Source organism: Echiichthys vipera (genome assembly GCF_963691815.1).
Source record: "Echiichthys vipera genome assembly, chromosome: X".
NCBI lineage: Eukaryota > Metazoa > Chordata > Actinopteri > Perciformes > Trachinidae > Echiichthys > Echiichthys vipera.
In genome coordinates, this window is record NC_139825.1 from 10,983,510 (window position 1) to 11,011,150 (window position 27,641).

Sequence of the window (27,641 nt, forward strand, 5' to 3'; positions counted from 1 at the left end):
TATTCCACTAAATGTTTTCAAATGTCTTAGGTTGGCTCAGTATTTGGGTTATTAATAACTACTGTGCCACCTACTGGCCGACAACACTATTGCAATGTACTTAATGTAGGTCAAACTCAAAGCACTGCATAAAGCCTAACAGGAAAAAGCCTTTTTACTTGAATGCAAAATAATGCTTGTGATTTGTTGTGGGACCTTTTCCTTTAGTGTTCAATGTAGGGTTGTGGAACTAAGGTGTGCACTTTTTGGTATAGTGTAGAAAGGTATAAAAGATACTTGCTGTATGAAAGTGGGTTAGGCAAATACAACATCTTGTTAAGTACACTCAAATTGTGCATTCCCTACACAGGTATTTGGTAATGTGTTACGTTTACTAAGCTTGATTATAACATCAATTTTTTGTTGGATGAATAAAGAAATTGGTTAGTGACCTGTAGTGTTACTGTAACATATATATATATGCACTTTATTAAAGACAGTATAACACAATACAGTAAATTTAGGACAGAAAATACAAGAGCACAAGGCCCAGGGATACAGGCAAAGAGGAAGAAAAAACAAACGAGGACAACAATCTTGCTTTTAATAAAAAGTATACAGCAGTAACTTCAAAGAAGCTCCAAAATCAGTCCTGCGACTTCACAAAGGGTTTCATTATCACTTTAAAGTTTTTTGTGCCATTTACATATTCATGCTTGAAAGGAAGCCATGCTACTTTGGATGGGGTATATTTAATAAGTAAAAATTAAACATTTATGACAAATTCCCCTAATTTTGAATCTTGAATAGTCAAACACATAGTAACGAAAACCTCCTTAAAACAAAAACCAAATGGGGAAATGTTGGTTTGACCAGAATTACTCTATGAGAAAAATTACAAAAACAAATGTGAAACTGAATTGAGAAGTAACCTGGTTGCAGTGTAATTGATTAACGTGATTACGTAGTACACTAGTACGCACGCAACGTGTCCCTGTACTGTTGACTGGGAAGCCCCTAGCGCGGAGCTGCCAACGCCCGGCGTAAAGACAAATACAGGAGACGGTACGGAAAAATCTACAGTTTTCATTACTATTTGGCTGTAACTGTTATTATTTTTGGAGGGTGAATGTTGTCAACATCATCTATGCTGTACACCTGTGGTACGTGGGTTGTAATTGTCAAATTAAATATCTCATTAAGCAACAGCATCCGCTAAGGTTAGCTTAGCCAGTTAGCTAGCAAGCTAATTGCGGAGAGTAGTTAGCAAAGCTAGCAGACCGGCAGTCTGTAACAGTGGACCGGCTAGTAAATAAACCTCTCGGGCCTTTTATTTCACATCGTACTTATTAGTGATTCAAGTCTAACTTTTGACATTTATTCGCCTTAAAGTAAAGCAGTAAATGGTAAAAGATGTAACTTGTTAGTAGTTGGCGGTTAGCTGGTTAACGAGCTGAATATAAATGCATAACTAACGCTGTTTCTTACTTTTTGTTTAAAAATGTTATAAAACTAATGTTTTAATCTAAGCAGGGTCTCAGATTAAAAAAAAAAATGGTTGTACAGTGAACTTTAATGTCTCTGTGTTAGGGCAAAGGTTCATAACATTGACTGGGTGTAAAGGTGGAGAGCACTAGGCTGATAACCTCAGTTTATCAGTCGTTTACACAGACGGAAAGACATTATAGGCCAGATTCAGACCGAATCAGCTAAGGCATCCAAGCTAACGGTAGCTTAGCCATCTCTTACGTGTTTTTAAATATGTTTTTGTTATGTAGTTGGCGATAATTCCAGGTAACAGTGACAGGCTGGTAACAATTTCACACACCACTCGCGGTCACAGTTAGATATACATGAGTTGTGAGGACACTTATTTAATAGAAAATTAATCTTTGGATCACTGGTCAGATTTTGTGTCGACGTCAAAAAAAAAGCAAAATCCTTTAGAATTATCACTTTGACATGAAGTCTGCGTGTGTTACTTTCTAACATCCGATTTTCCTTTGTTTCTCATTAACCTGGAATTAAACTGACCACCAATCATTGAATACATGTTGCTTAGTCCGACGTAACGCCAGTCACAACCTCACGCTTTATCAAACGTGTTGCTAGATGCAGTGTTTAAGGTTAATTTCAAATTAGGTTTATGTTGTGGGGAAACTTCCACATTAATCTGAATTCCAGCTGCTTTCAGCACTACTCTTTAAGCTGGTCTGTCCTCAGAGGGCTTGCTGGCCTACAAACACAAATGCCTGGATTAAGTCTTGAAGCATTATTGCTGCTGCAGACACCCTCCGCTGCCCATGGCAATCGTTTTACTGCAGTGTGTATCTTTTAAGATGGTCAGATATTCCCGAAATACTAGCATTTCAAGAAGTTTTTTGTTCTCAGTCACATATTGTTCCATGAAAAAAATACTATATTACACTTCAATACTTCATAATCTATTGTAGGGTTGTTACAGTGATCGCCATACAGTGAAACTAGCTGTTCTTCCACTGGCCAAAGTGGTGAACAGGTTCCTCCAGACAATGGCAGGGTTTTCCTGGCTAAACAATTGGTTTTGGTGCCTGAGGCACTGCTTCTCTTGATTTTGATTTTTGTCTGTTGTAAAGTCACCTGAATACCCAGCCCAGTAAGGATCCATCTAAAGCAGGTGTCTCAAACTGATCCATGATAGGGCCGCTGTGGCTACAGGTTTTCATTCCAACCAAGCAAGAGCACACCTGAGCCAACAAATCCAACTGTGTGACAGTTGGTTGAATAAGTCAAGTCAGGTGTGTTCTTGCTTGGTTGGAATAAAAACCTGCGGCCACAGCGGCCCTATCATGGATCAGTTTGAGACACTTGATCTAAAGTAAGGTAATCAAAACTTAATGTGGCTGCTTTACATGTGACATTTTGGGAAAACTCTTGAGTTATGTGCACAAACAACAAGCATATTTATAACACATTTTATAAGATGAAGTGAGCATTTAAATGCCGGAAAACAACTGTCTGCTACTGCTTAATCAACAGCATCATTAACATTATTATGCCCATTTGTTACCAAAGTTTGTCTTATCGATGAATTACACCTACATGTTATAAATGCTCATTATAGATGCTCAATCCGACAACGCTGTGAAACTTGAACTATAGTTCTAAATATGCCATCAGCTATTGTAAAAGAAAGATACAAACAAAACACATTTGTTATAACAACGATACTTTCACTAAGATGCCCAAATTAGACATCACATCGCTCAGGAATGGAGCTGCAACTAATGACTATTTTGATAGTCGACTAATCATTGATTATTGAAACCATTAGTCGTCAAATCGGTTAATAAATCACACAATTACTCAATGGCTACCGTTTTTCAATTTACCTTGAGGTTTTTTTAGGAATGTGCTAACTAACAAGAAAGACAATTAAAAATACTTGAATCAAAATATTTCATTTAATAAACATTGCTGCTGTTAAGGATACTACAACAATAGATACATAAAAATGCTTAAATAAATTTGTCGATCCAGGGAATGGCAAAGTGCTGATAAAGAAAGAAATTAAAAAAAAATCAAGTATCCATTTTCCTGTAAATAAATGAATCATGAACAAAAAACAAAAAAATTAAAGTGCATAATTTGCCATGAATTTTGTGCACAGTATTCTGTACTCTACAGTGTCAGTTCCAACCATAGACCGTATGTTTCGAGTCCAAGAGTATTGCTCTTTTCTTCAGCACTACAGTTACATATCAGTGTTAAAGCCAAGACAACTTTATATCAGGGCTGCCCACAAATAGTCGACCGAGAACTGGTCAACCAAACAATCATTAGCAGACCCAAATTCCATTGGTCGATTGGTCGCAGGAAAAAACAAACATTTGGAGCCGTGTCTTGTTAAAATTAAGTTAAAATCTGTGACCAGCGGCTGCTCTAAAAGGCTGGAGGGCTTTTAGGGTGCACTCACACTGTCCTTCCGCGCCGGGCCAAAACAGGTTTTTCGGCTAAAGCCTAGTGCGCTTGACCAGTGTGAGTGCAACCGCTCCACGCATAGCTGCGGCCAGCTGGCCGTCCACGGCCCGTCTGAGATAGGTGGGCTTTTGTAGAGCGCGTTTGCACATGTACGAGCACGAGCGTGCGCACGTGTACGAGCACGAGGCCTACGGCGGTTCTGACGTCATTTATGTACGCCTGTTCGGACATAGAAAATAGAAGGACGGACCATGTGCGGACATTTAACAACAACAACAATGGCGGCGAATGGTTCACGTTGGTGTGATGCGAAGGTGAAGTGTTTACTGCAAATTTGGTCGGATCAAAATATTCAAAAACAGTCGGACAAGACACACAAGAACTCTGAGGTCTATGGAAAGATTTGTAAACAAAGCGACGCATTGCGATGATGTCATCAATGCGTGTGACGTGATACGACGTGATGACGTATAGGCAGGCAAGAAGCATTAGCCGAGGCCCAGGCAGTGTGAGTACAAACGGGCTGGAAAGCGGAGGGAGAGGGAGGGGGGGGACAAGTACCCTAAAGCCCGGGTCGCGGTGCGGAAGGACAGTGTGAGTGCGCCCTTAATTTGAAGGGCCAGATACAGGAAGTTGTGACACTCACTTGCTGTGATTGTTTCTTTTTTTTTTTTTACACGACAGCTCCCTTGGCTGTAAATCGAGGTTAGACAGTTAATAATTAAAAGCCAATCATATCTGGAAAAATATGGGATCACTTTGAAAAGAACAAGGATGACCCCAAGAAGGTCACATGCAAACTTTGCAAGAAAAGCTTTGTCTATCATTATTCTATGACGAACACAACCTTCCACCTTAAACATGTAAGTGGCGTTAGCCTAGCTACCTGCCCATGGTGGCCCGTTCCAGCAATCTCCTTGCTGATTGCAGTTGAAGATGAGATGAGCATTAAAAAGCAAACCTTTGTATGGCAGCGTTTGCTATTTGAAAATTTTATTCTATTACATGGCAATGTCTAATTTGCCCTAATTTCTACAGCAGTAGGCCTCACTGCATTCCCACTCACAATTGGCTTTTGTCTATATGTAAGACACAGCCAAACTAAAGGTACTGGTAATCAAACCCTGTGTCTCTGTGGAATGGCATTAGTAGTTATTCCCTGCACTGTGCATGAAAATGTTTAACAGAGGGTGTAGGGTTCTCAGACAACTACTGGTATGTTTCAGAAAATCACACCCACAGCATGCTCCACATGTCCTGCCAATGTGTCATTATGATCACACATCAGCAATCACACGTCTGTCATGTTTTGAGAACGATTTAAATGGAACTTATTGACACTTGGAGGATTGTATTTTTTGGACTTAAGTCCCAGTCCCATGCTCTGATAGAACAACATAAATCATCCAGATTTAGAAAAAAAAGGCGCCTCTATGTGCACGTAGAGCCTGTTGTTTTGTTTTGCAAAAATCTACAGCGCCGGTGTCATCCTGTCCACTCAGCACAGAGATGACAGTTCGTGTACACGCCACAGGCACACGCCTCAAGCTAGACGTACCCTAAATGACGTTAGCAGTTGCTATCTATGAGTAAGTTAGCCAGCCTACCTCCATGTAGCATGTACTCCATGCTGTTTATTGATGAGAGAGGACACAGGTGCGTTCAGTGGAATCTGGTGCATGTGCACTGACGAGAACTCTATTGGAGAGAGCGGAGGAGCTCGGTTGTAGTGGGGAAGGGCGTGAGAGTTAACATTTGACTGATCTGCCAAACTTGCCGACTGCAGCTTTAATGTAGTGAGCTTGTCTTAACCTAGTCTGCTGCGCAGAGCCTTGTTTTATTGATTGTGTCTACTGTCATGTTCTAACTTTTTCACATCTGCATTTTTCCTTCTTAGCTGCACAGTTAAGTCTACAATGGGGGTAACCCCTCTTGAGTCTAAACGAAACGGGCCTCTAATCAAGGTTGCAAGCTGTTGAGTCTGTGTCTCATCCTGGTCTACCCCCACAAGTGTAATCGATTAGCTGGCCATTACCACAAGCAACTCTATTTATCAAATAGACATCACAAATTTTGTTTAGCATTCTACCACAACAACTTCTTGTACAGGAAAACTCTGTGGTTTTTGACGAGGTGTTTCTTGATATAATTTAAATTTTTCCTTCTGGTTAGGGATGGCAAGGGAACATAACAAAGGTGGAAGTAGCAGAACCGTACTAATCCCTTTGCTAAATAGGCTGTTAGATGGGTCTTTATATTGTATTTGTATCTGTCACTGAATGAAATTCATGAGTGTCATCCTGCTACAGAATAATCTGATTTGTCCTAATATTTTCCTGGTGTGAGTCTGATTCAACTCTTTTCTTACCAAAAAATCTCTCCAATACTGCTTTCCTCAAATTTTGATAGAATACCCATCCCTAACTATTTCCCCCCTACCATTATATCAAGTTCAAGTTTCTTATTAGCCGGAGGTAGATTTTGTTTGCAGTTGAGTTCACATACGAAAAGCACAAAGAGGCACATATCACATGTCATCCAACTTAAGTCAGTGGAAATTAAAAGTAACTGGCAGGTTCTTACAGGTCAAGATCATGTCAAGATATAAAGTACTAATGCAGGGTTTTTTCTGGCCAGAATTTGAGCTGAGGTGGGCAGGGGAGCGACAAATTTGCGCATGCTGAGCTGGAACGTGCAAGCTCGTCAAGAAACATGTGCAGTCACTGAATACTGAACTAACGTTATGTGCACAAAACCACGTCCACCTGACCTTTTTCATTCATACAACTCTGTCACCCACAGCCCAAGAACCAAAACAGTTCCCTACAAAATATCACTCAGTAAGCAGGGCTCCAGACTAACTTTTTGAATTGGTTGCACTGGTGCGCCTTACTTTTTTTTTTAGGTGCACTGGCACAAAATTTAGGTGCACTCGAATTTTAACGCCATAAGGAGACCTTTCTGGCTCCATAACTTTAATATAACGTGAATGATTTCCAAACAAGATAAAGATATTGAGAAATCCTTGTCTTTATTTGAGGGACATTGACATAAGAAAAATAAGGTGCTTGACATTAAGACAAAACATTAAGCACAATAAAACATTACAAAATAAAACAGTGCTTGTGCTTAAAGTGCAAACATTTCAAGTAAAATAAAACATTTTCAAATAAAAAGTGCTAATCGTTAAAGGAGACATATTCTGCCCCCTTTTCCCATTATCAAGTCAAGTCTTACAGCTGGTCTCCCCTTGCTGTCACTTGCCACTCAGATGGCCAGCACTTGTAATTTGGCCTTCTCGCCCGTTGGCCTTGGCTAAACCAGCTTGCCACACTCTCCCTTGCATCGAAATCCTCCAAACCGGGCCCCTCCACACTGATCCTGATCAGGTCTTCCACTGTGTCTGTGTGAAGTGATGCTCTAGCATCTGACTTAATCCTCTTCTGTGTGGAGTATCCTCTCTCACAAACAGCAGATGACACGGGGAGGACCAGCAGAATGAGGACAAGATGCAGTATGTTCTGAAAAATATACAAACCACATTCTCGTTGGGATGTACAAGCTGTCTTAGTTGTTTTTATGTCAAAGTTGACGTTGATTTTGATATCAAAATGTAATAAAAAAAACAAGTAAAACCTTGTACTCTGAACAGTATGGCTCTCTGGTCAACATTAGCTCCCAAAGGTTGAGGTAGGTCTTGTCCTTGAACATCCTGGCAATTAACAGCTTCAGGCCCACAAACTCTTCTTTTGCCAACTCCGTGTTAACACCATTTTTGACATGTAATAAACATCCAATCAGTGTTTAAATTAACATGATTGCCACCAGCCCTACTATTATGTAGTGGTCCATTATGCTACCTTGTGAGGACAGGGGAGAAGTGATCCAGGAGGACTGCTAGGTCATCAGCACCATGGTCCACTAAGTCCTCTTGGTTTTCTGGCCAGCTATCATGATTAAAGATGTTAAAGCATTTGACAGCCTTGCCTGTGGCAGTGGCAGATTCGGTGGCATTATCTCCTATTGGAAGGATAAAGACAAATTAATAAACATTAATAGACATTTCTGGTCTGTGTTCATAAGACAGATGAGTACACTTGCCTAGGAGGCTACAGAATCTTGCTTTCAAGTGTTTGACAGTGGAGTTAATTGTTGCCTCCATTGCTCTCTGTAGTCTATTGACAGCACCACCATCCTCTACCAGGTTAGAGACTTCTCCTTTGAGTGTAACTGTCTGTGTGGGACATAAAGCATAAACACATATTCTAGTTAGATATTATAAATACTGTATATATTCATATAATATGTTTTCCTATGTCAGAAACAAAACCACAAATGTACTTGGAATTTGTAGAGTGGCATTTCACTCTGCTCATCCTGCTGCCTCTTCTGCAGCCTGAGGTCAGCCATGAACTTTGACAGTCTGCCCCCAGGCTTAGGTCTGGCAGCCATCACCTCTGTTGTCACCAGCAGATTTTCAAGAGCACAAACTGCCTGTTAAGACATATCAAGCACTTTTATAAATACAGCTGAAGCTAATAACAATCATAACTGAAAATTAAATTCCATGTCCTCTCCCTTACCTGAGGTAGGATGGTCTCATTTTTCTGAAGCAGGAGGCTAAACTTGGTTATTCCAGCAAAAACATCAGCCAGAAAGTGACAAAAAGCCACAAAAGTGCCATCTTCCATTGATTTCTTGACCTGTATCATACAACCACAGTAACTATTCATATAGCCTTTAACATGAATTAAAAATCTGCCCAGGGAAAATGGCACTAATTTAGTAAATTCCCTGTGGAAATCCACTTACCTTTCTGGCTCGGCCTGCAATATCTGCATTGGAAGAAGACTCTGCCAAATGGTCCATATGAAAGTACACTGCAGTGAACTGGCCATGGCCATTCTGTCCGGGTCTGAGGAATGTCTCCAGGGCCCTGGAGACATGTGGAAGCCATCGTGTTCCTTTAACCCCACTGGGGACTAGGACATCCACTCCCAGGTCTGCTCCAATGGCTTTCAGCTCCCTCATTGATTTGGGGCTAAAATGGTTGGTCTTCCACACCAAATGTAGCAGATCATATACTTGACCCACCATAACGTTGTCCCTCTGGACTGACAACATGGCCAATTCCAATCTGTAAGGATACATTTCAATTGTTTAGATAAGCTACCTTGTATTGAGAAAATGCACAAAGGCCTATATACTGTAATTAGGCCTACCTTTGAGGCATACAGTGAAAGGGCACAACAAAATCTCCTGCATCTCTTTGTAGAAGGGTTATGACCCCCCCCTTTGCTGCCGAGGTTAACTGCAGCACCATCAGCACCCAGAGCAACCGTTTTCCCCAGCCAATCTCCACACTGATGCCCAAGTGCAGCAAAAGCTTTCTTTGTGGCAGCATAAATTCCTAAAGAAAAAAAAATGCAGCTTACCAGCCTATAGATTGTAAAGGGGAAACTGTGATATTTTATTTATCAGTTTACTTCTCCTTTTTCAATAGGCTAACAGCCAGGACTATACAATTTTCTTAAGATTTTATTTATTTACTTATTTATGTTATGTATAATCTCTCATGCTGTTATGTGTCTGGGCTTCAAACATACCTTGTGCATGTGCATGCTCCACCTCGATATGTCCAATTAACATGTTGACTGGTCTCCCTTTGCGCAAAATGCGGCTGTAGACGATCACACACTCCTTTGTAGATACGTCTGTGTCCCCGTCAATCATGAAGGCCATGTATGTGGCGTTTCCGACATCCACAGCTGTCTTTTGTTTGATGGTGTCAGCTATTACCCCAATGAATTGGGCACATGCAGTATCATTGCTGTACGTCGGGTTGACGTTTAATCCGTTCTTCTTCATCAGAATAATTTCGGATTTAAATTTAGTGAAAGGCAGCTCCTCTTTGGCGATGTTGTATGCAACATTAAATTTTATAATCATTTCTGATTCCTCAGAGGACCTGATTGCTGTTGCCTGCCGCTAAAATGCAGCTGGGAGAGGGGCAACTTTCTCCACACACCGGTCCCGGCATGTAGTGTGTTTTTTGGACACGCTGTGTTTTTTTTAAAGTTTCGATACGAAACGTTGTTGACCCGCTTACAAATGCGCTATTACCGGCCATACTCTGACCGCACTCATGGCAGTAAACACAGTGCATTGTATTACGGCCTTTATCATACCTTAACCAGGGAAACTGATTTAACCAGTCCTGCCTGAAAGAGTAGGTTTTGACCTTCTTGCTCTGAGTCTCAGGGCCGGGCTCTGATTCGGTTGTCTCCTCTGGTTCTGCGTCTGATGCCGCCGAAGGACCGGGGCTTGGCATCTCAGCAGGAACCGAAGGAGTGGCAGTAGAGGTGGTTGTCGGCTTAGACTGTTTAGTGAAAAACGTTTCAATACCTCTGCCCCTCTTCATTTTTGCCTCGTTTTGTCTGTTTTCCTTTACCTTCCGCTGCTGTGGCGCTCAGGTTTTTTTTTATATTTTGCCGCTCGCAAATTTTAAATACACGCAACGGAGAGCAGTGATCACAGCCAATCTGAGGCAAAGTTCCGCCCAAACTCTGTCTCTTATTGGTTTAGACCAAGATAATTATCTACCATGATTGTCAGTTCAGTCACAGGAGAACACACAGAGATGATGTGCTTGCAAAGTACATTTATATTTTTTAGACGCACCGGTGCGACCTCGAAAAATCCTTAGGTGCACTCTTAAAATTTTCACATACAGACAGGGCCACTGGAAGTAATTTTGCTGTGAAAGAACTTTTTTTTATTTTTTTTAACAAAAATACTAAAATTAAAATACAGTTAAATAAATAGATTGAGATTCACTACTTTATTGTCATTTACACTTCAGTGCACCCAGCCAGGGTCTGTAACACACAGATGTCATCTGTTCTTAGATGAATATGCTCTATTAATTGAACTTCACAATAACACTATAACAATGCAAAAGATCAGGTCAGCTGGCATGAACCTGAGTCACTGCACCATCTACATTTATGTCACACACGACTCTATTAGCTCCACAATCCTTTTATCATCACAAGGAATCACACATCACAAGGAAATAATCTCTGACTAATTAAGCATGTTATTTTAAAATTCTCTACATCCATTACGCAAAGAACACACGCACAAAATAACACTTTCTGTCTCCATCTCCACCACCTTGCAAAAATACTATAGTGTGACATTAAACTGCATGAATAGATACAGGACGATAGTGTGTGGCTGCACCATGCACTTACTTTGAGCTACAGGCAGGGCGCCATGTTTACAGGTGAACAAATGTCGATGTCGATCTGGAGTCGTGGAGATAAAGTCTCTCATGAGCGGACGATGAACTGAATAATCAGTTTTTCTGTCTCTGAAAACACAGCTCTTTTTTGTGGCTGGAGCTTTGTCGAACATGATGCTACATCTTGAACTGTGACACACTTAGTTCCACGTACCAAGTCGGTGCCACAGAATGTGAGAATGTTTCATTAACACAACGCTGTGCAGGAAATCTGAAACTGGATGTTGGCTGAAAGGCTCGTCTAATCCAATCACACCAGACTGGGTTTGGGGTGCTGGGCCTGCCGGGCTGCTTACTGTTGTCGTGGTTATGGTACTAGTGTAATTCTTCACTGGGGGCGAAATGCGTTTCTGTGCCATATTTCCTCCTCGTTCTGTCATTAGACCGTGTAACTGTATTAGTCTGCTGCTGTTCTGGATGTTTGCTGATAGAACGAGCAGGAAATCTCTTTACTCTGCGACCATAAGTCTGCTTAACGTTGACAACGGAACTTCCGTGAACCTGTGTTGATTAAGCCTCAAAATAATTAAATTAAAATCCAAAATACACGCAGTAGTCTGTGTGTCAAAATCATTTCCCTATATAGTCATACGGAATTTATAAATTGCGCAAAATATTTTTAATACATTTACAAAAATCTTTCGACTTTATTGATTTTCAGTCAAGCTTCAAGCGCTGCGGCAGACAATTACAGTGAGGCGGCCGCCTCCAAATTTAAACCCTGCTTAAGGATACCTTTCCAATTGAACAGTTATACACATGCGCGGAAACCTAGGAGAAACATTGCCTTGCTTTAACCATGTTCACACTGTAACATTAGGCGTGTTTCCATTAGCCCTATAGCATATACATATTTTTATTTTCACTTTTTAGGATTAAGTTAATAATTTAAAGTTCCATATTCTGTAATATAATATTTTATTCCATTACTTTTGATATTGAATTTTTCTGCCGTGGTATCGTTTCAGTATCGGTATCGAGATATTTTAGGCAGGTATTAATTATAATTTTGGTATTGTGACAGTGCTATTCTGGTATGACGTAAGAAGATGTGGATCATTTAGATATTTTACAGCGCATGTTGTCGAATGGGCTGTAACTATCCATTATCGAGTAATTAGTCCACTACTCCATCATCGAGTAATTTGCAGATTATTTTCTGGATTAACCGTATTAAAATTTCCCAAAGTCCAAAGTGACATCTTTAGATTAGCCTATTAGTGTTGTGCATCCAACAGTCCAATAGTCAGTGTTCTATTATATAAGTAGCTGGTTTGGGCAGTTCGGTTTTAGTTCCATTCTGTGTAGGTGGTTGAGTTTCAGGGTCCTTTTTGTTTATGCTGGCTCACTGTCACACTTTACACAATACATTGCTTTTCCTGCTATAAGCTTCTCTCATTTTGCTTATATATTTTAAACAATATTGAAAATAATATGAATGCACATTTCAGTCTTTGTGCATACACCGTTTTAATTTTGACCAGAGTTTTATGCATGTGTCCCCTGGTGTTTTTCCTTTCCTTCCACAGTTTCCTTCACCCAAATACTTAATATTTCGTGTGAGCACAGCCACAACTGTAATGTCTTTGTGTGAAGTACATACTGTGTCATTTGCCACCCAAATGTGTCTCCAGTGGTGGTTCTATACAATCCCCAATCCCTTAAATTAGAAAACCTCATTTGGACATCTGGACATTTCCATTGACCCTGTATTTGATCAGGGAGGTCCAGTTATTAATCTGTGACTGGACGTGGGTAACTCCTCATAAACATCCTCATGTCAAGTAGATGACATTTTTACTGATTGGGTCAGCTCAATTTTAGATTGAAGTCAGGCTCCAATTTTACAGTTACATTGAAGTCCTTTTACCAACAGTTTGTCATTGACAATCAATGAAAATACCAGGTCCCTCCCAAAATAACACATTTATTACATGAGAAGAACTGCATGTTGGGTTTTTTTTTAGATTAGTTTTTCAAGCGTTATATTAGATAGGACAGACAGGTAATGGTAATGGATACATGCAGCAAAGGGCCGCAGGTCAGAGTCGAACCCGCGGCCGCTGCCTCAAGGACCTCATTACATGGGACTGCTCCAACCACTCAGCCACCCTTACTGCATGGTTTTTGCCCCAAACCGCATTGAATTAGCTTAAAGTGGTCATGTCTGCAATCCCCTGAAAGACAGTATGTGGCCTCGCCAGCCATCAGATCGTTATGAGTTTAAAAAAAGTCAAAAGTGTGAATTCTGTGGGTATATACTTTAGGTTTTCACATTGCTTGTGGAAACCAAACAGTTTGTACAACCTAATGGAGTTTCCTTTGTTTGTTTTTCTGTTCCAGATCTTGAATGAGTAGCAAAGACTGTAAAACGCAGCTATGCAGACCATTAAGTGTGTTGTAGTTGGGGACGGTGCTGTGGGTAAAACCTGCCTGCTCATCTCTTACACCACAAACAAGTTTCCTTCTGAATATGTACCTACGGTAAGTGTGTGGTTGTCTTTTAGTCAGTTCAACTTGCTTAATTATAAACATGGTCTGTCTTTTAGTCACCATATGCCCACAGTTGCAAGATGCCACTAAGTCCCATGCAACCTAATATGTTCCACCTTTGTAACTGTGTTTGTAATTATGATAAAGTTAATTTTGAATTAGTAAATTTCAAAGTGTTTATTTGTTTCTGGCTGCACAATTTAATATTTAAGATTGATATTGAAGTTTGTTCATTCTAAACAGGATGTTACGTTTGGAATGTGATTTTGGTTTGATACTCCCTGTGAACCCAGTAATTAGAGTCTTAATTAAAGCCTAATTATATATAGGGTTGGGCAGTGTACGTGTTTTGTCACCATTATTGGTGTCACGTTCTGCCACAAGGGTTTTGCAATCCATCATTACTGTGAGCATGCACACTTTTGGTTTTAGCACACACATCAGGGAGAATACTGCTGCTAGCACACTAGTAGCTATGTACAGAATTGTGTTAAGAACATAGAGCCATAGACCAACTAATCACGACCGAGCCATACTACTTGAGTTTGCAGTGCATGTGTGTCACACAACCTGTTGCCACTTTATTCGGCACCTATTTCAACAGGTTGGATCAGCCACACTGCCCGCCTGAGCAACACAGCCCAGCTGTGGAACATCTTGAGAGTAGAGTCTCGTATTTTTACTCAGCAAAATAAGACAGTGAATGATCTTTTGACAGTCAGATTGACTAGGGGCGGGAACCAATATTGTTATCATTGATGCATCACTTTTATACAGAATTTATTTTTTCACACTGACAACTAAGTACTTTTTTGACAAAGTATTAGTAATGATCCAAAATGAATTTACTTCCAATATATCTCATCTCATCTCATCTTCAACCACTTATCCGGAGTCGGGTCGCGGGGGCAGCAGTTTTAGCAGGGGACCCCAAACTTCCCTTTCCCGGGCCACATTAACCAGCTCCAACTGGGGTATCCCGAGGCGTTCCCAGGCCAGTGCTGAACTTCTCACCCTATCTCTAAGGGAGACTCCAGCCACCCTCCTGGGAAAACCCATTTCGCCCGCTTGTACCCGCAACCTCGTTCTTCTGGTCATGACCCAGCTTTTATGACCATAGGTGAGGGTATGAACGAAGATTGAGCGGTAGATCGAGAGCTTTGCCTTCTGGCTCAGCTCTCTTTTCGTCACAACAGTGCGGTAGTGCGACTGCAACACCGCCCCCACTGCTCCAATTCTCCGGCCAAACTCACACCATCGTCCCCTCACTCGTGAACATGATCCCAAGGTACTTGAACTCCATCACTTGGGGTAAGGACTCATTCCCTACCTGGAGTAAGCAATCAACCGTTTTCCTGCTGAGAGCCATGGCCTCAGATTTAGAGGTGCTGATCCTCATCCCAGCCGTTTCACACTCGGCTGCGAACCGATCCAGTGAGTGCTGAAGGTCACTGACCGACGATGCCATCAGGACCACATCATCTGCGAAAAGCAGAGACGAGATCCTCAGCCCACCGAACTGGAACCCAGCCAGCATATATCCCTGCATTGCAAAGAACGTAATGCTTCCACACACTAGCTTTTAGTGCAGGGTGTTTTGGATTCACTGTTTTTTTAATTAATTTTCATATCCGCCACAGTAGATATGAGATGTGGCTTGAAAATCATCTGTAAGATGTTTGTTAATCTAACGAGAGAAGCTGAGCACAGCTGCTGTTAGTTGGGGGTATAACTGATGACAGTACCCGAGGCAGCTGTGAGCATCTGGCGGCGATGTGCCGCCAGTTCGCTTCCCCCGGTCCCAAGACCAACAGCTTGCTGCTTGAGGCAGAGTTCAGTTTGACTGACTCGGACTTTAAACTGAACTTTAAATCAGAAACTAACCATTGTAGCACGAAAGCATGGTGGATCGTAGATTATTAAGTTTATATATCCATAGTATGTGGTGGAATTAGCCAACTAGCAGCCACTCTTGTCACAACTCTCTGTGAGTAGTATCTACAATCGATCTCTCTTCCTTGGTTCCCCGGATGTCAACACTGAATTTTATACATTGAATTTTAATTCTGAATTTGGTATATTTAACTTAACGTTGAATTTGTGAACAATGAAAAATTAAGAGTTACATTCAAAACATTCAGATACATAATTTCAATGTGTAAATATTCAGTGCTAAAAATGTAATTGCTTTATAATTTCAAAATCCAATGACACAGATTTACTTCCGTACATATGGCCCACCCCTATTTATAGGCCATGCTGTTGTACATGTAGACTTATTTCAAAAGTCTGTATTGAGAAAGCCTGTCTGAACATAAATAAGAAGTCAAAACCTTTAAGATCATATGCTGTTCTGGAGCATTACTGTTCTTCAACACGAAGATCAAGAAATATATCCTAATTTGTCTGCTGCATATTTTAATTACACCATATGTGTTGAACTCTTGTGGTAATAAAAATCATACATAATTCACTACAGAGCAAATGAGCTAACCATTTGTATTGGTCTTTGTTGTAGGTGTTTGATAATTATGCTGTAACTGTAATGATTGGAGGCGAGCCCTACACTCTGGGCTTGTTTGATACAGCAGGTATGTATTTTTTGTTCCAACCTATTAAATCATGGATACAATTATGAGTTGTATTCCTTTACTTTCTATCTACAGGCTAATTTTTGTGAACGTAGGATGTGTGTGTTGATGGCAGTTTTACTTTAGACGGAGAACCGAACTTTTAAGGCCGCCCGTAAAAAATAAATTCCATCCACATGAAACTGAAAAATCCGCCTCAAACAATGTCATGCACATGCCAAAGCAGTAGGTGGCGATAGCACTCCTAAAAGGAAGGCCATTTTAGCCAATCACAAAGCTGAAAACATTCATACCGGAAAAACTACAATGGCGAACCAAGGCCTGGCTGATACCTTTGTGTGGACTGACAGTGAGACACAAAGTGCTGGTAAGTTGCTAAAAAGCACCAGTATTTTGGCTCAGTCTTCCATAACAACAACTCCAGCTGGTCACCTCTAGAGTGCTCCACAAGTCTCCATGGATACAACTTACTGTTTACCGTCGCACAGTACCATGTCAAACAATGTCGACAAGAAATTGCAGTTTTCCTCGGTTTTCCTGTCCACGCATGACTGCTCACCCTGGACTCTTTGGTTGGACTAAAAAAGACGTGCAGAAAAAAAACACGGTTTTAAAAATACCCCCGTTTGCATGGACGGCCCCTGACGGTGCCCTGTAGTCTTGGTGCTGTCCTTTCTTCTGCTTTGCTCAGTGTATCAGTGCTGGTAACAAGATGGTCAGACTGTTAGTCATGTTTGTATGTGGTTTCTCTAGGTCAGGAAGACTACGACAGGTTACGACCTCTGAGTTATCCCCAGACAGATGTCTTCCTCGTCTGTTTTTCTGTCGTGTCCCCCTCCTCCTTTGAAAACGTCAAAGAAAAGGTAAGTCAAGTCCTTCCCTTTGTATTTTATTTTTTTGTCACTGGTCTTTCTCCTAATCTGTTGTTGAAATATGGAAGCTTTGTTAAGGTTTTTTGTAATGTCTTTGAATACTTGTAATTATTAAATCCCCCATTAGCAATAAAAAGATATTTTAACATCATAACCATAGTTTTTTACATTGTGATTTGCATTCGATTTGTCATTAGCAGCTTTTCCTTTTGACAAACACACTACATGATATTTATTATATTTGCTGCAGAGTGAGTTGTATAAATGGGTATCCACTACTGTACTTTACATTCAAATCTGAGGACCGTTTCAACACTTCTGTTTGCATTAAACAGCCTGTATCTTAGCCATGGGCATGAGCAAGATTTAATGATAGTTTTTAAATGCTAACCAAATTAATAATTTCAAATTGCATAGTGCCATAAACTGCTACAACCTAATTTAACATCAAATATGGACATAAAACCAAATAACATGTGTCAGCTGTTCAGAAAAGGCAAATGAAAGAAAAAATTCTGGCAAAGACCAGAGGACCCTCTTAAAGTTGCAGAACTGTAGTCTCTAGACTCTTTAGATTATTTTTGTTGGGGACCTCGACATTCTGAACAAACTTAAGTTGAGGCTCATTGTGCTCAATGATAGATATGGATATGAGCCTACTGTCCTTTTCGTTCTTTTCATCAGTATTTGTGCACATTTTGGATATGGATTTGGACAAAGCGGAGCCACTGGAAATTATGGGGGAAGTGTTGAAATAGTTGTAGACCTGGCCATAGGAAAGGATGAAGAATTAAAAAAAAAAAAATGGTGCAGCAGAATGGTAACGTATTTCATAGATATGGAAACATTTTTATAATTATGTATTTAATGCAGAGGTGTCAAGTAGAAATTTGGTGTATCTATACTTTACTGGAGTAATAATTTTTCAGAAGACTTTTTACTTCTACTCGTTACATTTTCACGCAGTTATCTGTACTTTCTACTCCTTACATTTTAAAAATAGCCTAGTACTAGGGATGAGAGATGGTGGAGAGATCTAAGGGTTCTAAAGTGAGGCTTTATTTCATCAAAACTGGCACAAGTAGTAATGCTAATAAGTGCAACAAAGGTTTTGCATGTAAAGGGACACAAGCAGCCTCTGAAAACATCTAAAAGTGCAAAATATTCATACGATAAATGAACAGTTTTTGACGCTCGCAACTCTCCTGTTTCCCGCTCCACCTCAGGTATGTTCAGTTATTCTATGCTATGTTACCACTGTATTTGTTATGTTGTTTTATATAGTGAATTGTTAAACATGGCTGTTGATTTATGACATCATACTGATATTCCTTCAAAACGGCTGATGATTAGGCTTTCAATAATGTTTACCACTGTACAGTTTGTTTAGTTTATTCTAAGGTACAACAAAATAAAGCCGTGGTTCATTAAATTCTCAATTTGTTAAATCTTTGCAAATTTAATACATTTTTTTTTCTCTAAAAGAGAACTGATAAGTAGTTCCTTTTTTTAAAGTACTGGATCGATAAGCAGTATTGGTAAAAGTAGTAGAATCGTAAAAATCCTAATGATACCCATCCCTTCTCGTTACGCCTATTTCTGTTTGTTTTCGTCACGGTTTGTCATCATTCAAAAAACACACAAAAAAAACCTATCCAGATAAATCTTGCCATCCGGATAGAGTGAATATGATTGTGGTTTGATGAGAAATATAAACATATATCATTCCGACGCCCTGTTGGTTGTACGCGATCCACATCCATCTACACATGACACAAATTAGTTATACTCCAGCAAGGAAATAGCAGACGTACAGTATGGAGCCTAGTACGAAGATGAGCATGGCAGAGACTCAAGAGAACTGGAGTGAAATGTCCCAACCAAGCACCAGCGAGGAGGTTGGTAGCCAGAAAGACCAGCCAACCCTTCTACATCCCTGGCCATACCTTGAAGAATTTTATGTTTGGACGCAAAAAACAACTCATTTCAAATGTGCTGCAAGCTCTGCAGACCCAAGTACCACAAGCTAATGGCTTTCAAAAACTAAACAACTTCAATATTAACATTTTAATATAACATAATGGCCTTTAGAAAAAAAATGTTGGAGGTGGGGTAGTGACTATAGGCCCCCTATGACGTGGCCCAAGCATTTGTCCTAAATAGCATTTTGCAGTTACTTTTATAGTTTAAGTAGTTTTGAAACCAGTACTTTATTACTTTTACTTGGGTAAAAAGCTTGAGTTGATACTTCTACAGAAGTCTTTTTAAACCCTAGATCTATACTTCTACTTGAACTTGAATACTTTTGACTTCTCTGATTTAATGGCGTTACAGACCATCACCATCAACACTGGCTCTATGTTTTCCTCTTTCTTAAAAGGCACATTAACATGACCTCCTCAGCTGTTGTCAGAAGTATGTGGGCAGGGCTAGTGGTTTTCCGACATTAAGGGAGCATAATTGAACAGGAACACACTAATGAAAAACCTCAATGTAAATGCTTGTGATGTAGTAAGTTGACCGTTCTATAACCATTTGTTGCCTTTGTTTTTGTATCCAGTGGGTTCCGGAGATTACCCACCACTGTCCAAAGACCCCTTTCCTGCTAGTTGGGACCCAGATTGACTTGAGGGATGACCCATCCACTATAGAGAAGCTGGCCAAGAACAAGCAAAAGCCTATCACCCCGGAGACAGCTGAGAAGTTGGCAAGAGACCTCAAGGCTGTGAAATATGTGGAGTGCTCAGCTCTCACGCAGGTAACACATATTTATTATATATATATACAGTATATATTTGTATAGTGTATGTGCATGTGTGTGTGTATATATATATAGATAGATGGATAGATAGGTGTGTGTGTGTGTGTGTGTGTGTGTGTGTGTGTGTGTGTGTGTGTGTGTGTGTGTGTGTGTGTGTGTGTGTGTGTGTGTGTGTGTGACTACGCTGCAACCACTTTCTACTGGTCATTATATTAAACTGTAATGCAGCGGGTTGGTGCCTGGGTGAAGTAACCACACATACGACCGCTTTTGGTTCACCATTGCCCTGATTCATTGCCTTTGACTGAACAAGCTGCAGGGAGGACGGACTGTAGTCTTGCGCCGTCTCTCAGGAGAGGACAAAAAAGCTTCTGCTTAAGCCCTCTCAGGTGCATGAATTTGTACTCTGTAATTCAGTCGTATTTTGTGGTAGTTAGCTAGTACTGATGAAAAAGGCAGTTTAGGCTGTATGTAGTACAATTTATAACTCTTCAGTAGAGTCTCTTAGGGTTTCTTTTGAGAGGGTTTAGTCCATGCATTATTAACAAGCCTCTCCAACACAAAAGTCCATTGAGAGTGGCACCAATCTAATCTTTTGCACCATTTTCCTAGGAGTCTCCCTGCACAACATGGCCTTAGGCTTCCTGGGATCCACTTCCTACACCCAGGAAAAGACGTGCTGATAGTGTATACAATTTCAGAATGGGCACAGTGCAGTATTGAGTCTCATCTCAGCTTAAATGACAATCAAAACACATACAAGATGTCATTATGTTTAAACGCTAATACAATAATTCCCTTCAGAGGTTTTCCTGAAATTTAAAATGTAATCCTGTCCAGGATCCGTTATAACCATGAAAAATCTGAAGTAACTCTCCTAATTTTTACTTTCGAATCTGGCTTTGGCTGTGGCTAAGTGCAGAGACAGAAGTACAAATACATAAAATGATGCAGTAAAAGTTGCATGAACCGGTTCTCAAACCTAAGTACACAGTATGAATTTCCATGTCTTTTTTTCTTAAAAAGTGATCTTGGATTTAATACCATGGTACTCGGTACTCAGATTCTCTGATTGATACATTTGTGTTTTTATGAGTTTATCTAGTCAAGTACATGTGTAGGCATTGGTGCATCACTGTTAGAAACTCAAGAAGGGAAGCGGAGGGAACATATGGGAACAGATGAGCTGGACCTCAATCAGGCAGAGAACAATAGTGTTGATGGAGTTAAGGTGGAGTCCCCACCTAGCTGCTCTGCCTCTTCCTTCCTCCTCCCCCTCCCTCCCTGGCACAACTGTTGCATAGCTGCTGATGTAGTTTCCTGTCGGGATCTCAAATGGATCCCGACAGGCCAAAGCCCACTGTTCTGTGTGTGTTCACTGTGACGGGCCTCTCTTTTCGCTGTAGAGTCCATCTTAACACTCTCATCCCTGTGCCATGCATCTCCTTCACACAGTCCTGTAATCCTTCTCTTTTATGTTTCACACACTTTCCTCCTTGTTCTGCCATGTGCCTCTTATCCTATCTACTTCTTTCTGTGTTCGCTGTGCTAATTAGTGTTGCACGGTATACCGATACCCAGCCGTGAAAAAACTATACTTTTTCATGTTTTATTAGTACCTGTGCTGTATGAACTTTGTGCAGCTGCTCTCTGCTTCATCACTGACCGCAGCCAGAGGGGGTGTGTTTTCATGGTGTCATGTCACTCACAGAGCGAGACAGACATGGCTGACTCGAGTGCTGCCGCCAACTGTCCTAGGCATGTTAAAAAGCAAACGCAAGGAGCGAATTATGGAAGTATTTTGCCTACCGTCCGACAGTAAGGGCAAGCCCACGGACACCACAAAGCCCGTCTGACCAACAACCAACTTGACATGACGACTTGTTCAAAGAGTTCAGAGAGCTGAAGGTTAGAGATAGATAACATAAATATCCCCAGATGTAACGTTAAGTTAAGCAAGTGTTTATTTGGTGACAAGTGAACTTTTTTCACCGTCAGGGTTGCACGAGGCAGTCAGGGGTAAAGCTAACTGTTTAACTGTCCGATGTGGTTCACGCATCTCTGTATGCAAACGGTTCACACTGGAGACATTAACCATACCATAACATGTACGCTGATCAACAACACAACGCCAAGAACCTTAAATTGGCCAAAGAATTGTCCAGATAATAACAAACTTGTTCTTGTTTTCATATGTCCATGTTCTATGACAAATCTTTTGAATTTTTTAAACAGCTGCACAATCAATTGTTGTTGTAACAAGTTAAGTAGCTATAAAGCTCAGCAGCTTTAGCAAATTATTATTATTTTTTTTTTCCACTTTTTAGGATTAAGTGTTTTGATTAATAAAAATTAATAATTCCAAGTTCCATATACTGTCTAATATTTTATTCCATTACTTTTGATGATATTGTAGTGGACGCCGTGGTGTTGTTTCAGTATCGGTATCAAGATATTTTAGGCAGGTATCGTACCAAAGTCATAATTTTGGTGTTGTGATACCACTAGTGCTAACTGCTGTTCTCTTCCCTCTCCTGTCATTGTAGCAAGGGCTGAAGAATGTATTTGACGAAGCTATTCTAGCTGCCCTAGAGCCGCCTGAGACGCAGAGAAAGAGGAAATGCTGTATAATCTAAACTGTCTATGCACCTGCTTTCATCTTTTTCTCCTCTGACTGCCATTGTTTTCCGCATTTTTTATTCTTTCCCCCATCTCTTTCCTTTCCTTCCCATCCCTCTCTTAGTATATTTACATGTGCTGCTTTCAAATCAAGACCTCTTTCAATCCCAGCCATCTAACTAACCAATCCATCAATCAGCTACCACACTAACTCCAGATCCAAATATTCAGTCATACAGACTCCTGGGCTTTTGGTATTGGCCGATACTTAGTACCAATCTGATCTGAATCTCACTGTGTGGAAGTGACTGGGATCATTATTTTGTGTCAGGCACCACAAAGTTGACTTAAATGTTGCTTTTCTAACTTAAAATTTCAGTATATAATGTATATAGTATATAAACAGAGAATTTAATTGAATGGATTGGATTTAACCCATTGTCAATCTCAAGCTATTTGAGTCCCATCAGTATCAGATCTGTGCATCCTAGACCCAAACTACTACCGTATTTTCACGACCATACGGCGCACCGTACTAAAAGGCGCAGTCTCAGTTATGTGTGCCATTACTGTATTTAACACACACATACGGCGCACCGGATTATAGGGCGCTGGTTTTATATACCGGTACATATTCTCTACTACGTTTAAATACCTCTACTGCGTATTTAAAAATAGAGCGGGAGCAAAACTGAGTGTGTATTTCATGTATTTATTACATGTATTTATTACAAAGTATTTAATCAAAGCCATCAAAGTCATCATCCTCTGTTTCTGAATTAAACAGCTGCGCTAAATCAGACATGCCAGTTTCCCCTTCTTCGCTGTCAGAGTCACTTTCCGTGCCGTGCGGCTCCTCGGAAATGATGCCGGCTTTTGCGAAAGCTCGAACAACAGTGCCAGCAGACACGTTAGCCCAAGCATCTACAATCCATCCGCAAACTGTGGCGTAACTTACCCGGCGCTGCCTTCCACTTTTCGTGAAACTGTGGTCTCCGTCGGTCATCCATCGCTCCCACGCCGCTCGCAGCCTTACTTTAAACGGCTGGTTCAAGCCGATGTCGAGCGGTTGAAGTTCCTTTGTCAGACCTCCCGGAATAACAGCAAGCACAGCGTTCATTTGTTTCACCTTGTTTTTCACATCAGCTGTGAGATGGGCACGCATGGAGTCACAGATTAACAGCGATGGTGATGCGCGGAAAAAACCACCTGGTCTCCTTACATACACCTCCCTCAGCCACTGTTTCATCATCTCCTCATCCATCCAGCCCTTTTCATTTGCCTTAATAACGACTCCAGCTGGAAAAGTCTCTTTAGGCAAAGTCTTCCTCTTAAAAATCACCATAGGCGGCAGTTTCTGTCCATTTGCGTGGCAGCCAAGCACAACAGTAAACGAAGCTTTTTCATAACCCGTTGTGCGTATCGCTACCGTTCTTGTCCCCTTCTTCTCCACCGTGTGACTCACCGGGATGTCGAAAGTGAGCGGCACCTCGTCCTTGGCTGGATGCTTTTGTCGGCGATGTGTTTGCTGCAGAAGGAGTGGAAGCTCGCCAGCTTTTCATTATAATCCGCCGGACGCTGCTGCGCTACTGTAGTCCTGGTCCGGATGGAAAAATGGCACCGTTTCATAAAACGAAAGCACCACGACGGACCTCCTTGAAAATGTTCAATTTTCATTTCTTCCGCTAGCGTTACTGCTTTTAGTCGAATAGTGACCGTCGAAACGCTCGCCCCACTCGTTCTTTGCTCAATGATCCACCGCTCGAGTCTTTCCTCCAACTCGGGCCACCTCGCCTTATGTCCGCGGAAACTCAGCAGCGTCTTCTTCACCTGTCGGAGTTCGTTTTCCATCTTCATCCACTTGCGACACACATAGTAATAGTAACACATAGTAACACACATAGGGCGCACCGCACTATTGGGCGCGCCGCACGTTTTGAGAAAAAAAAAAGACGTTTATATGCGCCTTATAGTCGCGAAAATACGGTACTCTGTATTAAGAGTGCATTGTAGTGTTTGTGCCTTTCTGCACTTCAGTGACTTTACGTGTTGCCTTCTCCAACCTGTAACTGGCTGTTGACATTTGGTTTGGTTGGTGAATAATTTTACTTGTATTGTATATTGTACTAAATCTTATTCTGGAGTGGCCAGCTTGGTTTTCCAAGATAAAATGTATTATTCCTAGTTTCCCACTTTGGCCCAGTGCTTGGTATGTGGCCTCTGGCCAACAGTGGAGCGGTATCTTAAAGAGGATGTAGGGTGTCATTTGGGATGTAGCCATTGTTTTAGTTAGTCTTTCACTGCTGTCCTGTAGTAGTTATTGTGTGGAGGGTCTGAACTAAAGTGAGGGCGGAGGCTTCCTTCACATGGCGGCACACTGACATTGATCTCAACACTCAACAGAACTTCCATTTCTAATACTTCACATGACTGATCTCATGGTGTAAGCAGCTCTGCTCAAGAGCAAATACAAAGAGAAAGAAACATTCCCCCACTGCGGCTGAGACAAGACCTAGTTTGTGGTGATTATTATTTTAAATATGTTGAATCTGATGGCCTCTTGGTGTGAGCAGTTCTAATCCGAAAAGCAGAGCCAATTAAGTAAAAAGAAAAAAGGAAAGAGGCGATGCTGGATGAAAATTCTCACATTCCACTTTAGTTTTGTGTTGTAGCTTCAGGGGTTATGCTCCCTTTCCCCTCCACTTTCTTATTTGCCTTGCCTTTGGTTTCAGCTGTCACGGGTCAACTACACTTTGCACAAACACACATGTGGTTTGTGTTGTTGACACTTCCTCCCTGATCTCGCTCATACGAGTAACCACATTGAGTTTGTTTCAGATCTGATTTAATCTTCTAGTGTTTATCTGTTTGGCCTTTATTTTCTCCCAACAGCACTCTCGCATCCCACTGTCTCTTATGACACTCCACTCAATAATCTTTTTACCCCCAGTTCTTTTCCTCTGTTAAAGCCCCTCTACCTTTTTATTGACCTGTGTGTGTTTGCGTTACCCCCTCATTGACCCTGTGTGTTTGTGTGTTTTTGTTCACAGAAAGGCCTAAAGAATGTGTTTGATGAGGCGATATTGGCTGCATTGGAGCCCCCAGAGCCCAAGAAGAAACGCAAATGTGTGCTTCTATGAGAGGCTCCTACCTTAACAAAGCACATACACATGACACAAACATCTTAAACACACACACACACACACACACACACACACACTCACTCTCCTGCCACCACCACACCCCTTTCCCTCGCTCTGTTAACTTGGTTGACAGCGTTGCCCTCCACAGAGAAGACTAGAAAAAAAAAACAGCCGACAAAGTTTCAGATAATTCTCTGCAATAATAAGAAGCTTCACCTCCAAGCCTGAGTTTGGGACAGAACATCAACCAAACCTGGCCAACAGGCTGCTGTGGGCTCCGGGCAGGGTGGCATAACCTTTGACGGGGATCCAGATACCAAACTTACATACAAGTAGAATTCATACTGTCAAGCTTTTATAGATTGGTTATGATTCAGTCAGTGTAGTGGCCTAATCAACTTTTAGATGTCCTCAGCCAATGTAAAGGTTTCATGGACAGAAGCCCCACCCCAATCACTCCCAGCCGCCTGATTGGTGGCTGCTTACGCTGCTGCCCCCCCCCCCCTGTTGACAAGCACACTCTTTCTCAGCACTACCAGAAGAAATGCTAACAAAGTAGTGTTTTGTTTCTGATTGCCAACACCCCTTTTCTCATACACATGACACGTCTGAGATATTTATTCATATTCCTGACCAACGCCCTCTTAACCACTAAGAAAACTGTGTAGGTCTGACAGTACTCTGTAATTCAGAGTAATGTGGCTCAAACTCCACACAGTTGTCATCAAGGACATTTGATTAAGTAATATTGTATCCAGTCCTCTTAGTGTGGACTTTCACAGTGCAGTCACAGTCCACTTGGAGTGTGGTGATCACTTGAAGAGCTAAAGGCATGCAGAAGTAAAGGGTCCACTTGTTAACCAAAAGGAATTGGCCTTTTAGATGCAGGGAACTTAAACAGTGTTAGCAGAACAAGCAGTGTGTTCTTAATGCGTTGCCGGGGACCAAGGGAGGGTAAAAAAGGATACTGTTTTAATATTGTCATCACCTTGCATTTAGAACGGGTACAGCAGAGACTTCTATGTAAAACAAACTTTCCTTGGCATGCACTAGTAGCCAAATCTGGAGATCCATTTATCTTTCAATGAACATGAATTTCTGCCAGGCCAGAATATGGTGACTTCCTGTTTTGTTTTTTAACCAGGCTGTATGTATCAGGTGTTGTACCCGTTCAAACTGTGCGGTGCTGTGGGAGGCTGAGCCTTGGTCTCTGTTCTAAATGATAGGTTTTAACAGATGTAATTATAATGTAAGCTGGCACACAATGTTGATGTAGGCTCCAGGTGTTTTTACCGAAACATTTTTTTTTCTTTATTATTTCTGTTTGTGCTGTTTTTTTATTTTATATATCTATATATATATATATATAGATAGATAGATAGATGTAGATACATCTATGAAAAAGGTTACTTTCACTCCTTTTTACATTTAGGGGTTGGAAGTCATCTGAACTCTTACCTCCCAGGTTATACCAAGAAAAACTCTGATTGGTTTAGTTGAATAAAAACCTCCAATGGCAGAGATACTGTTTGGTAAAGATCATTTGTTATTGGTTGGTTCTTGTTTTTCTTTGCTGGTGGCTAAGAGTTGGTTTGATTTCCAGCCCTAGTCAGTATAATTATTATAACCTGTTGTTGTTTTGGTGCAAAACCAAATGCTCTGTCTAAAGTCTTTGTTCTTTGTATATGCATTCTTTAAAAAAAAATATTAAACTTATACCTTAATTGCCTTTACCACTTTTCCCTTGTCATTCTTGTATTCATTCTTGTATTCATCATAATTGTATTGTGACTGGTGAACAATAGAAAAACCTAACTACAAAACAGTGTCAAGGAAGAAGTTCATCTTATTTCATACTCCAACAAAACTGCTTTAAAGGTCAAACCTGCATGTTAATGGACCCCATCCATTTGTGTG

At 40.9% G+C, this 27,641-nt stretch overlaps 1 protein-coding gene across 1 annotated transcript; it reads left to right on the forward strand.

Moving 5' to 3' along the window:
* The first annotated feature begins 988 nt into the window (after positions 1-988).
* Positions 989-27,462, forward strand: cdc42 (cell division cycle 42). The gene is made up of 6 exons (XM_083939044.1): positions 989-1,044; positions 13,589-13,729; positions 16,257-16,329; positions 17,083-17,192; positions 19,762-19,959; positions 25,632-27,462. Exons 2-6 carry the CDS (start codon positions 13,625-13,627, stop codon positions 25,719-25,721), a joined length of 576 nt encoding a protein of 191 aa, XP_083795170.1. The 5' UTR covers positions 989-1,044; positions 13,589-13,624; the 3' UTR covers positions 25,722-27,462.
* The last annotated feature ends 179 nt before the right edge of the window (positions 27,463-27,641 follow it).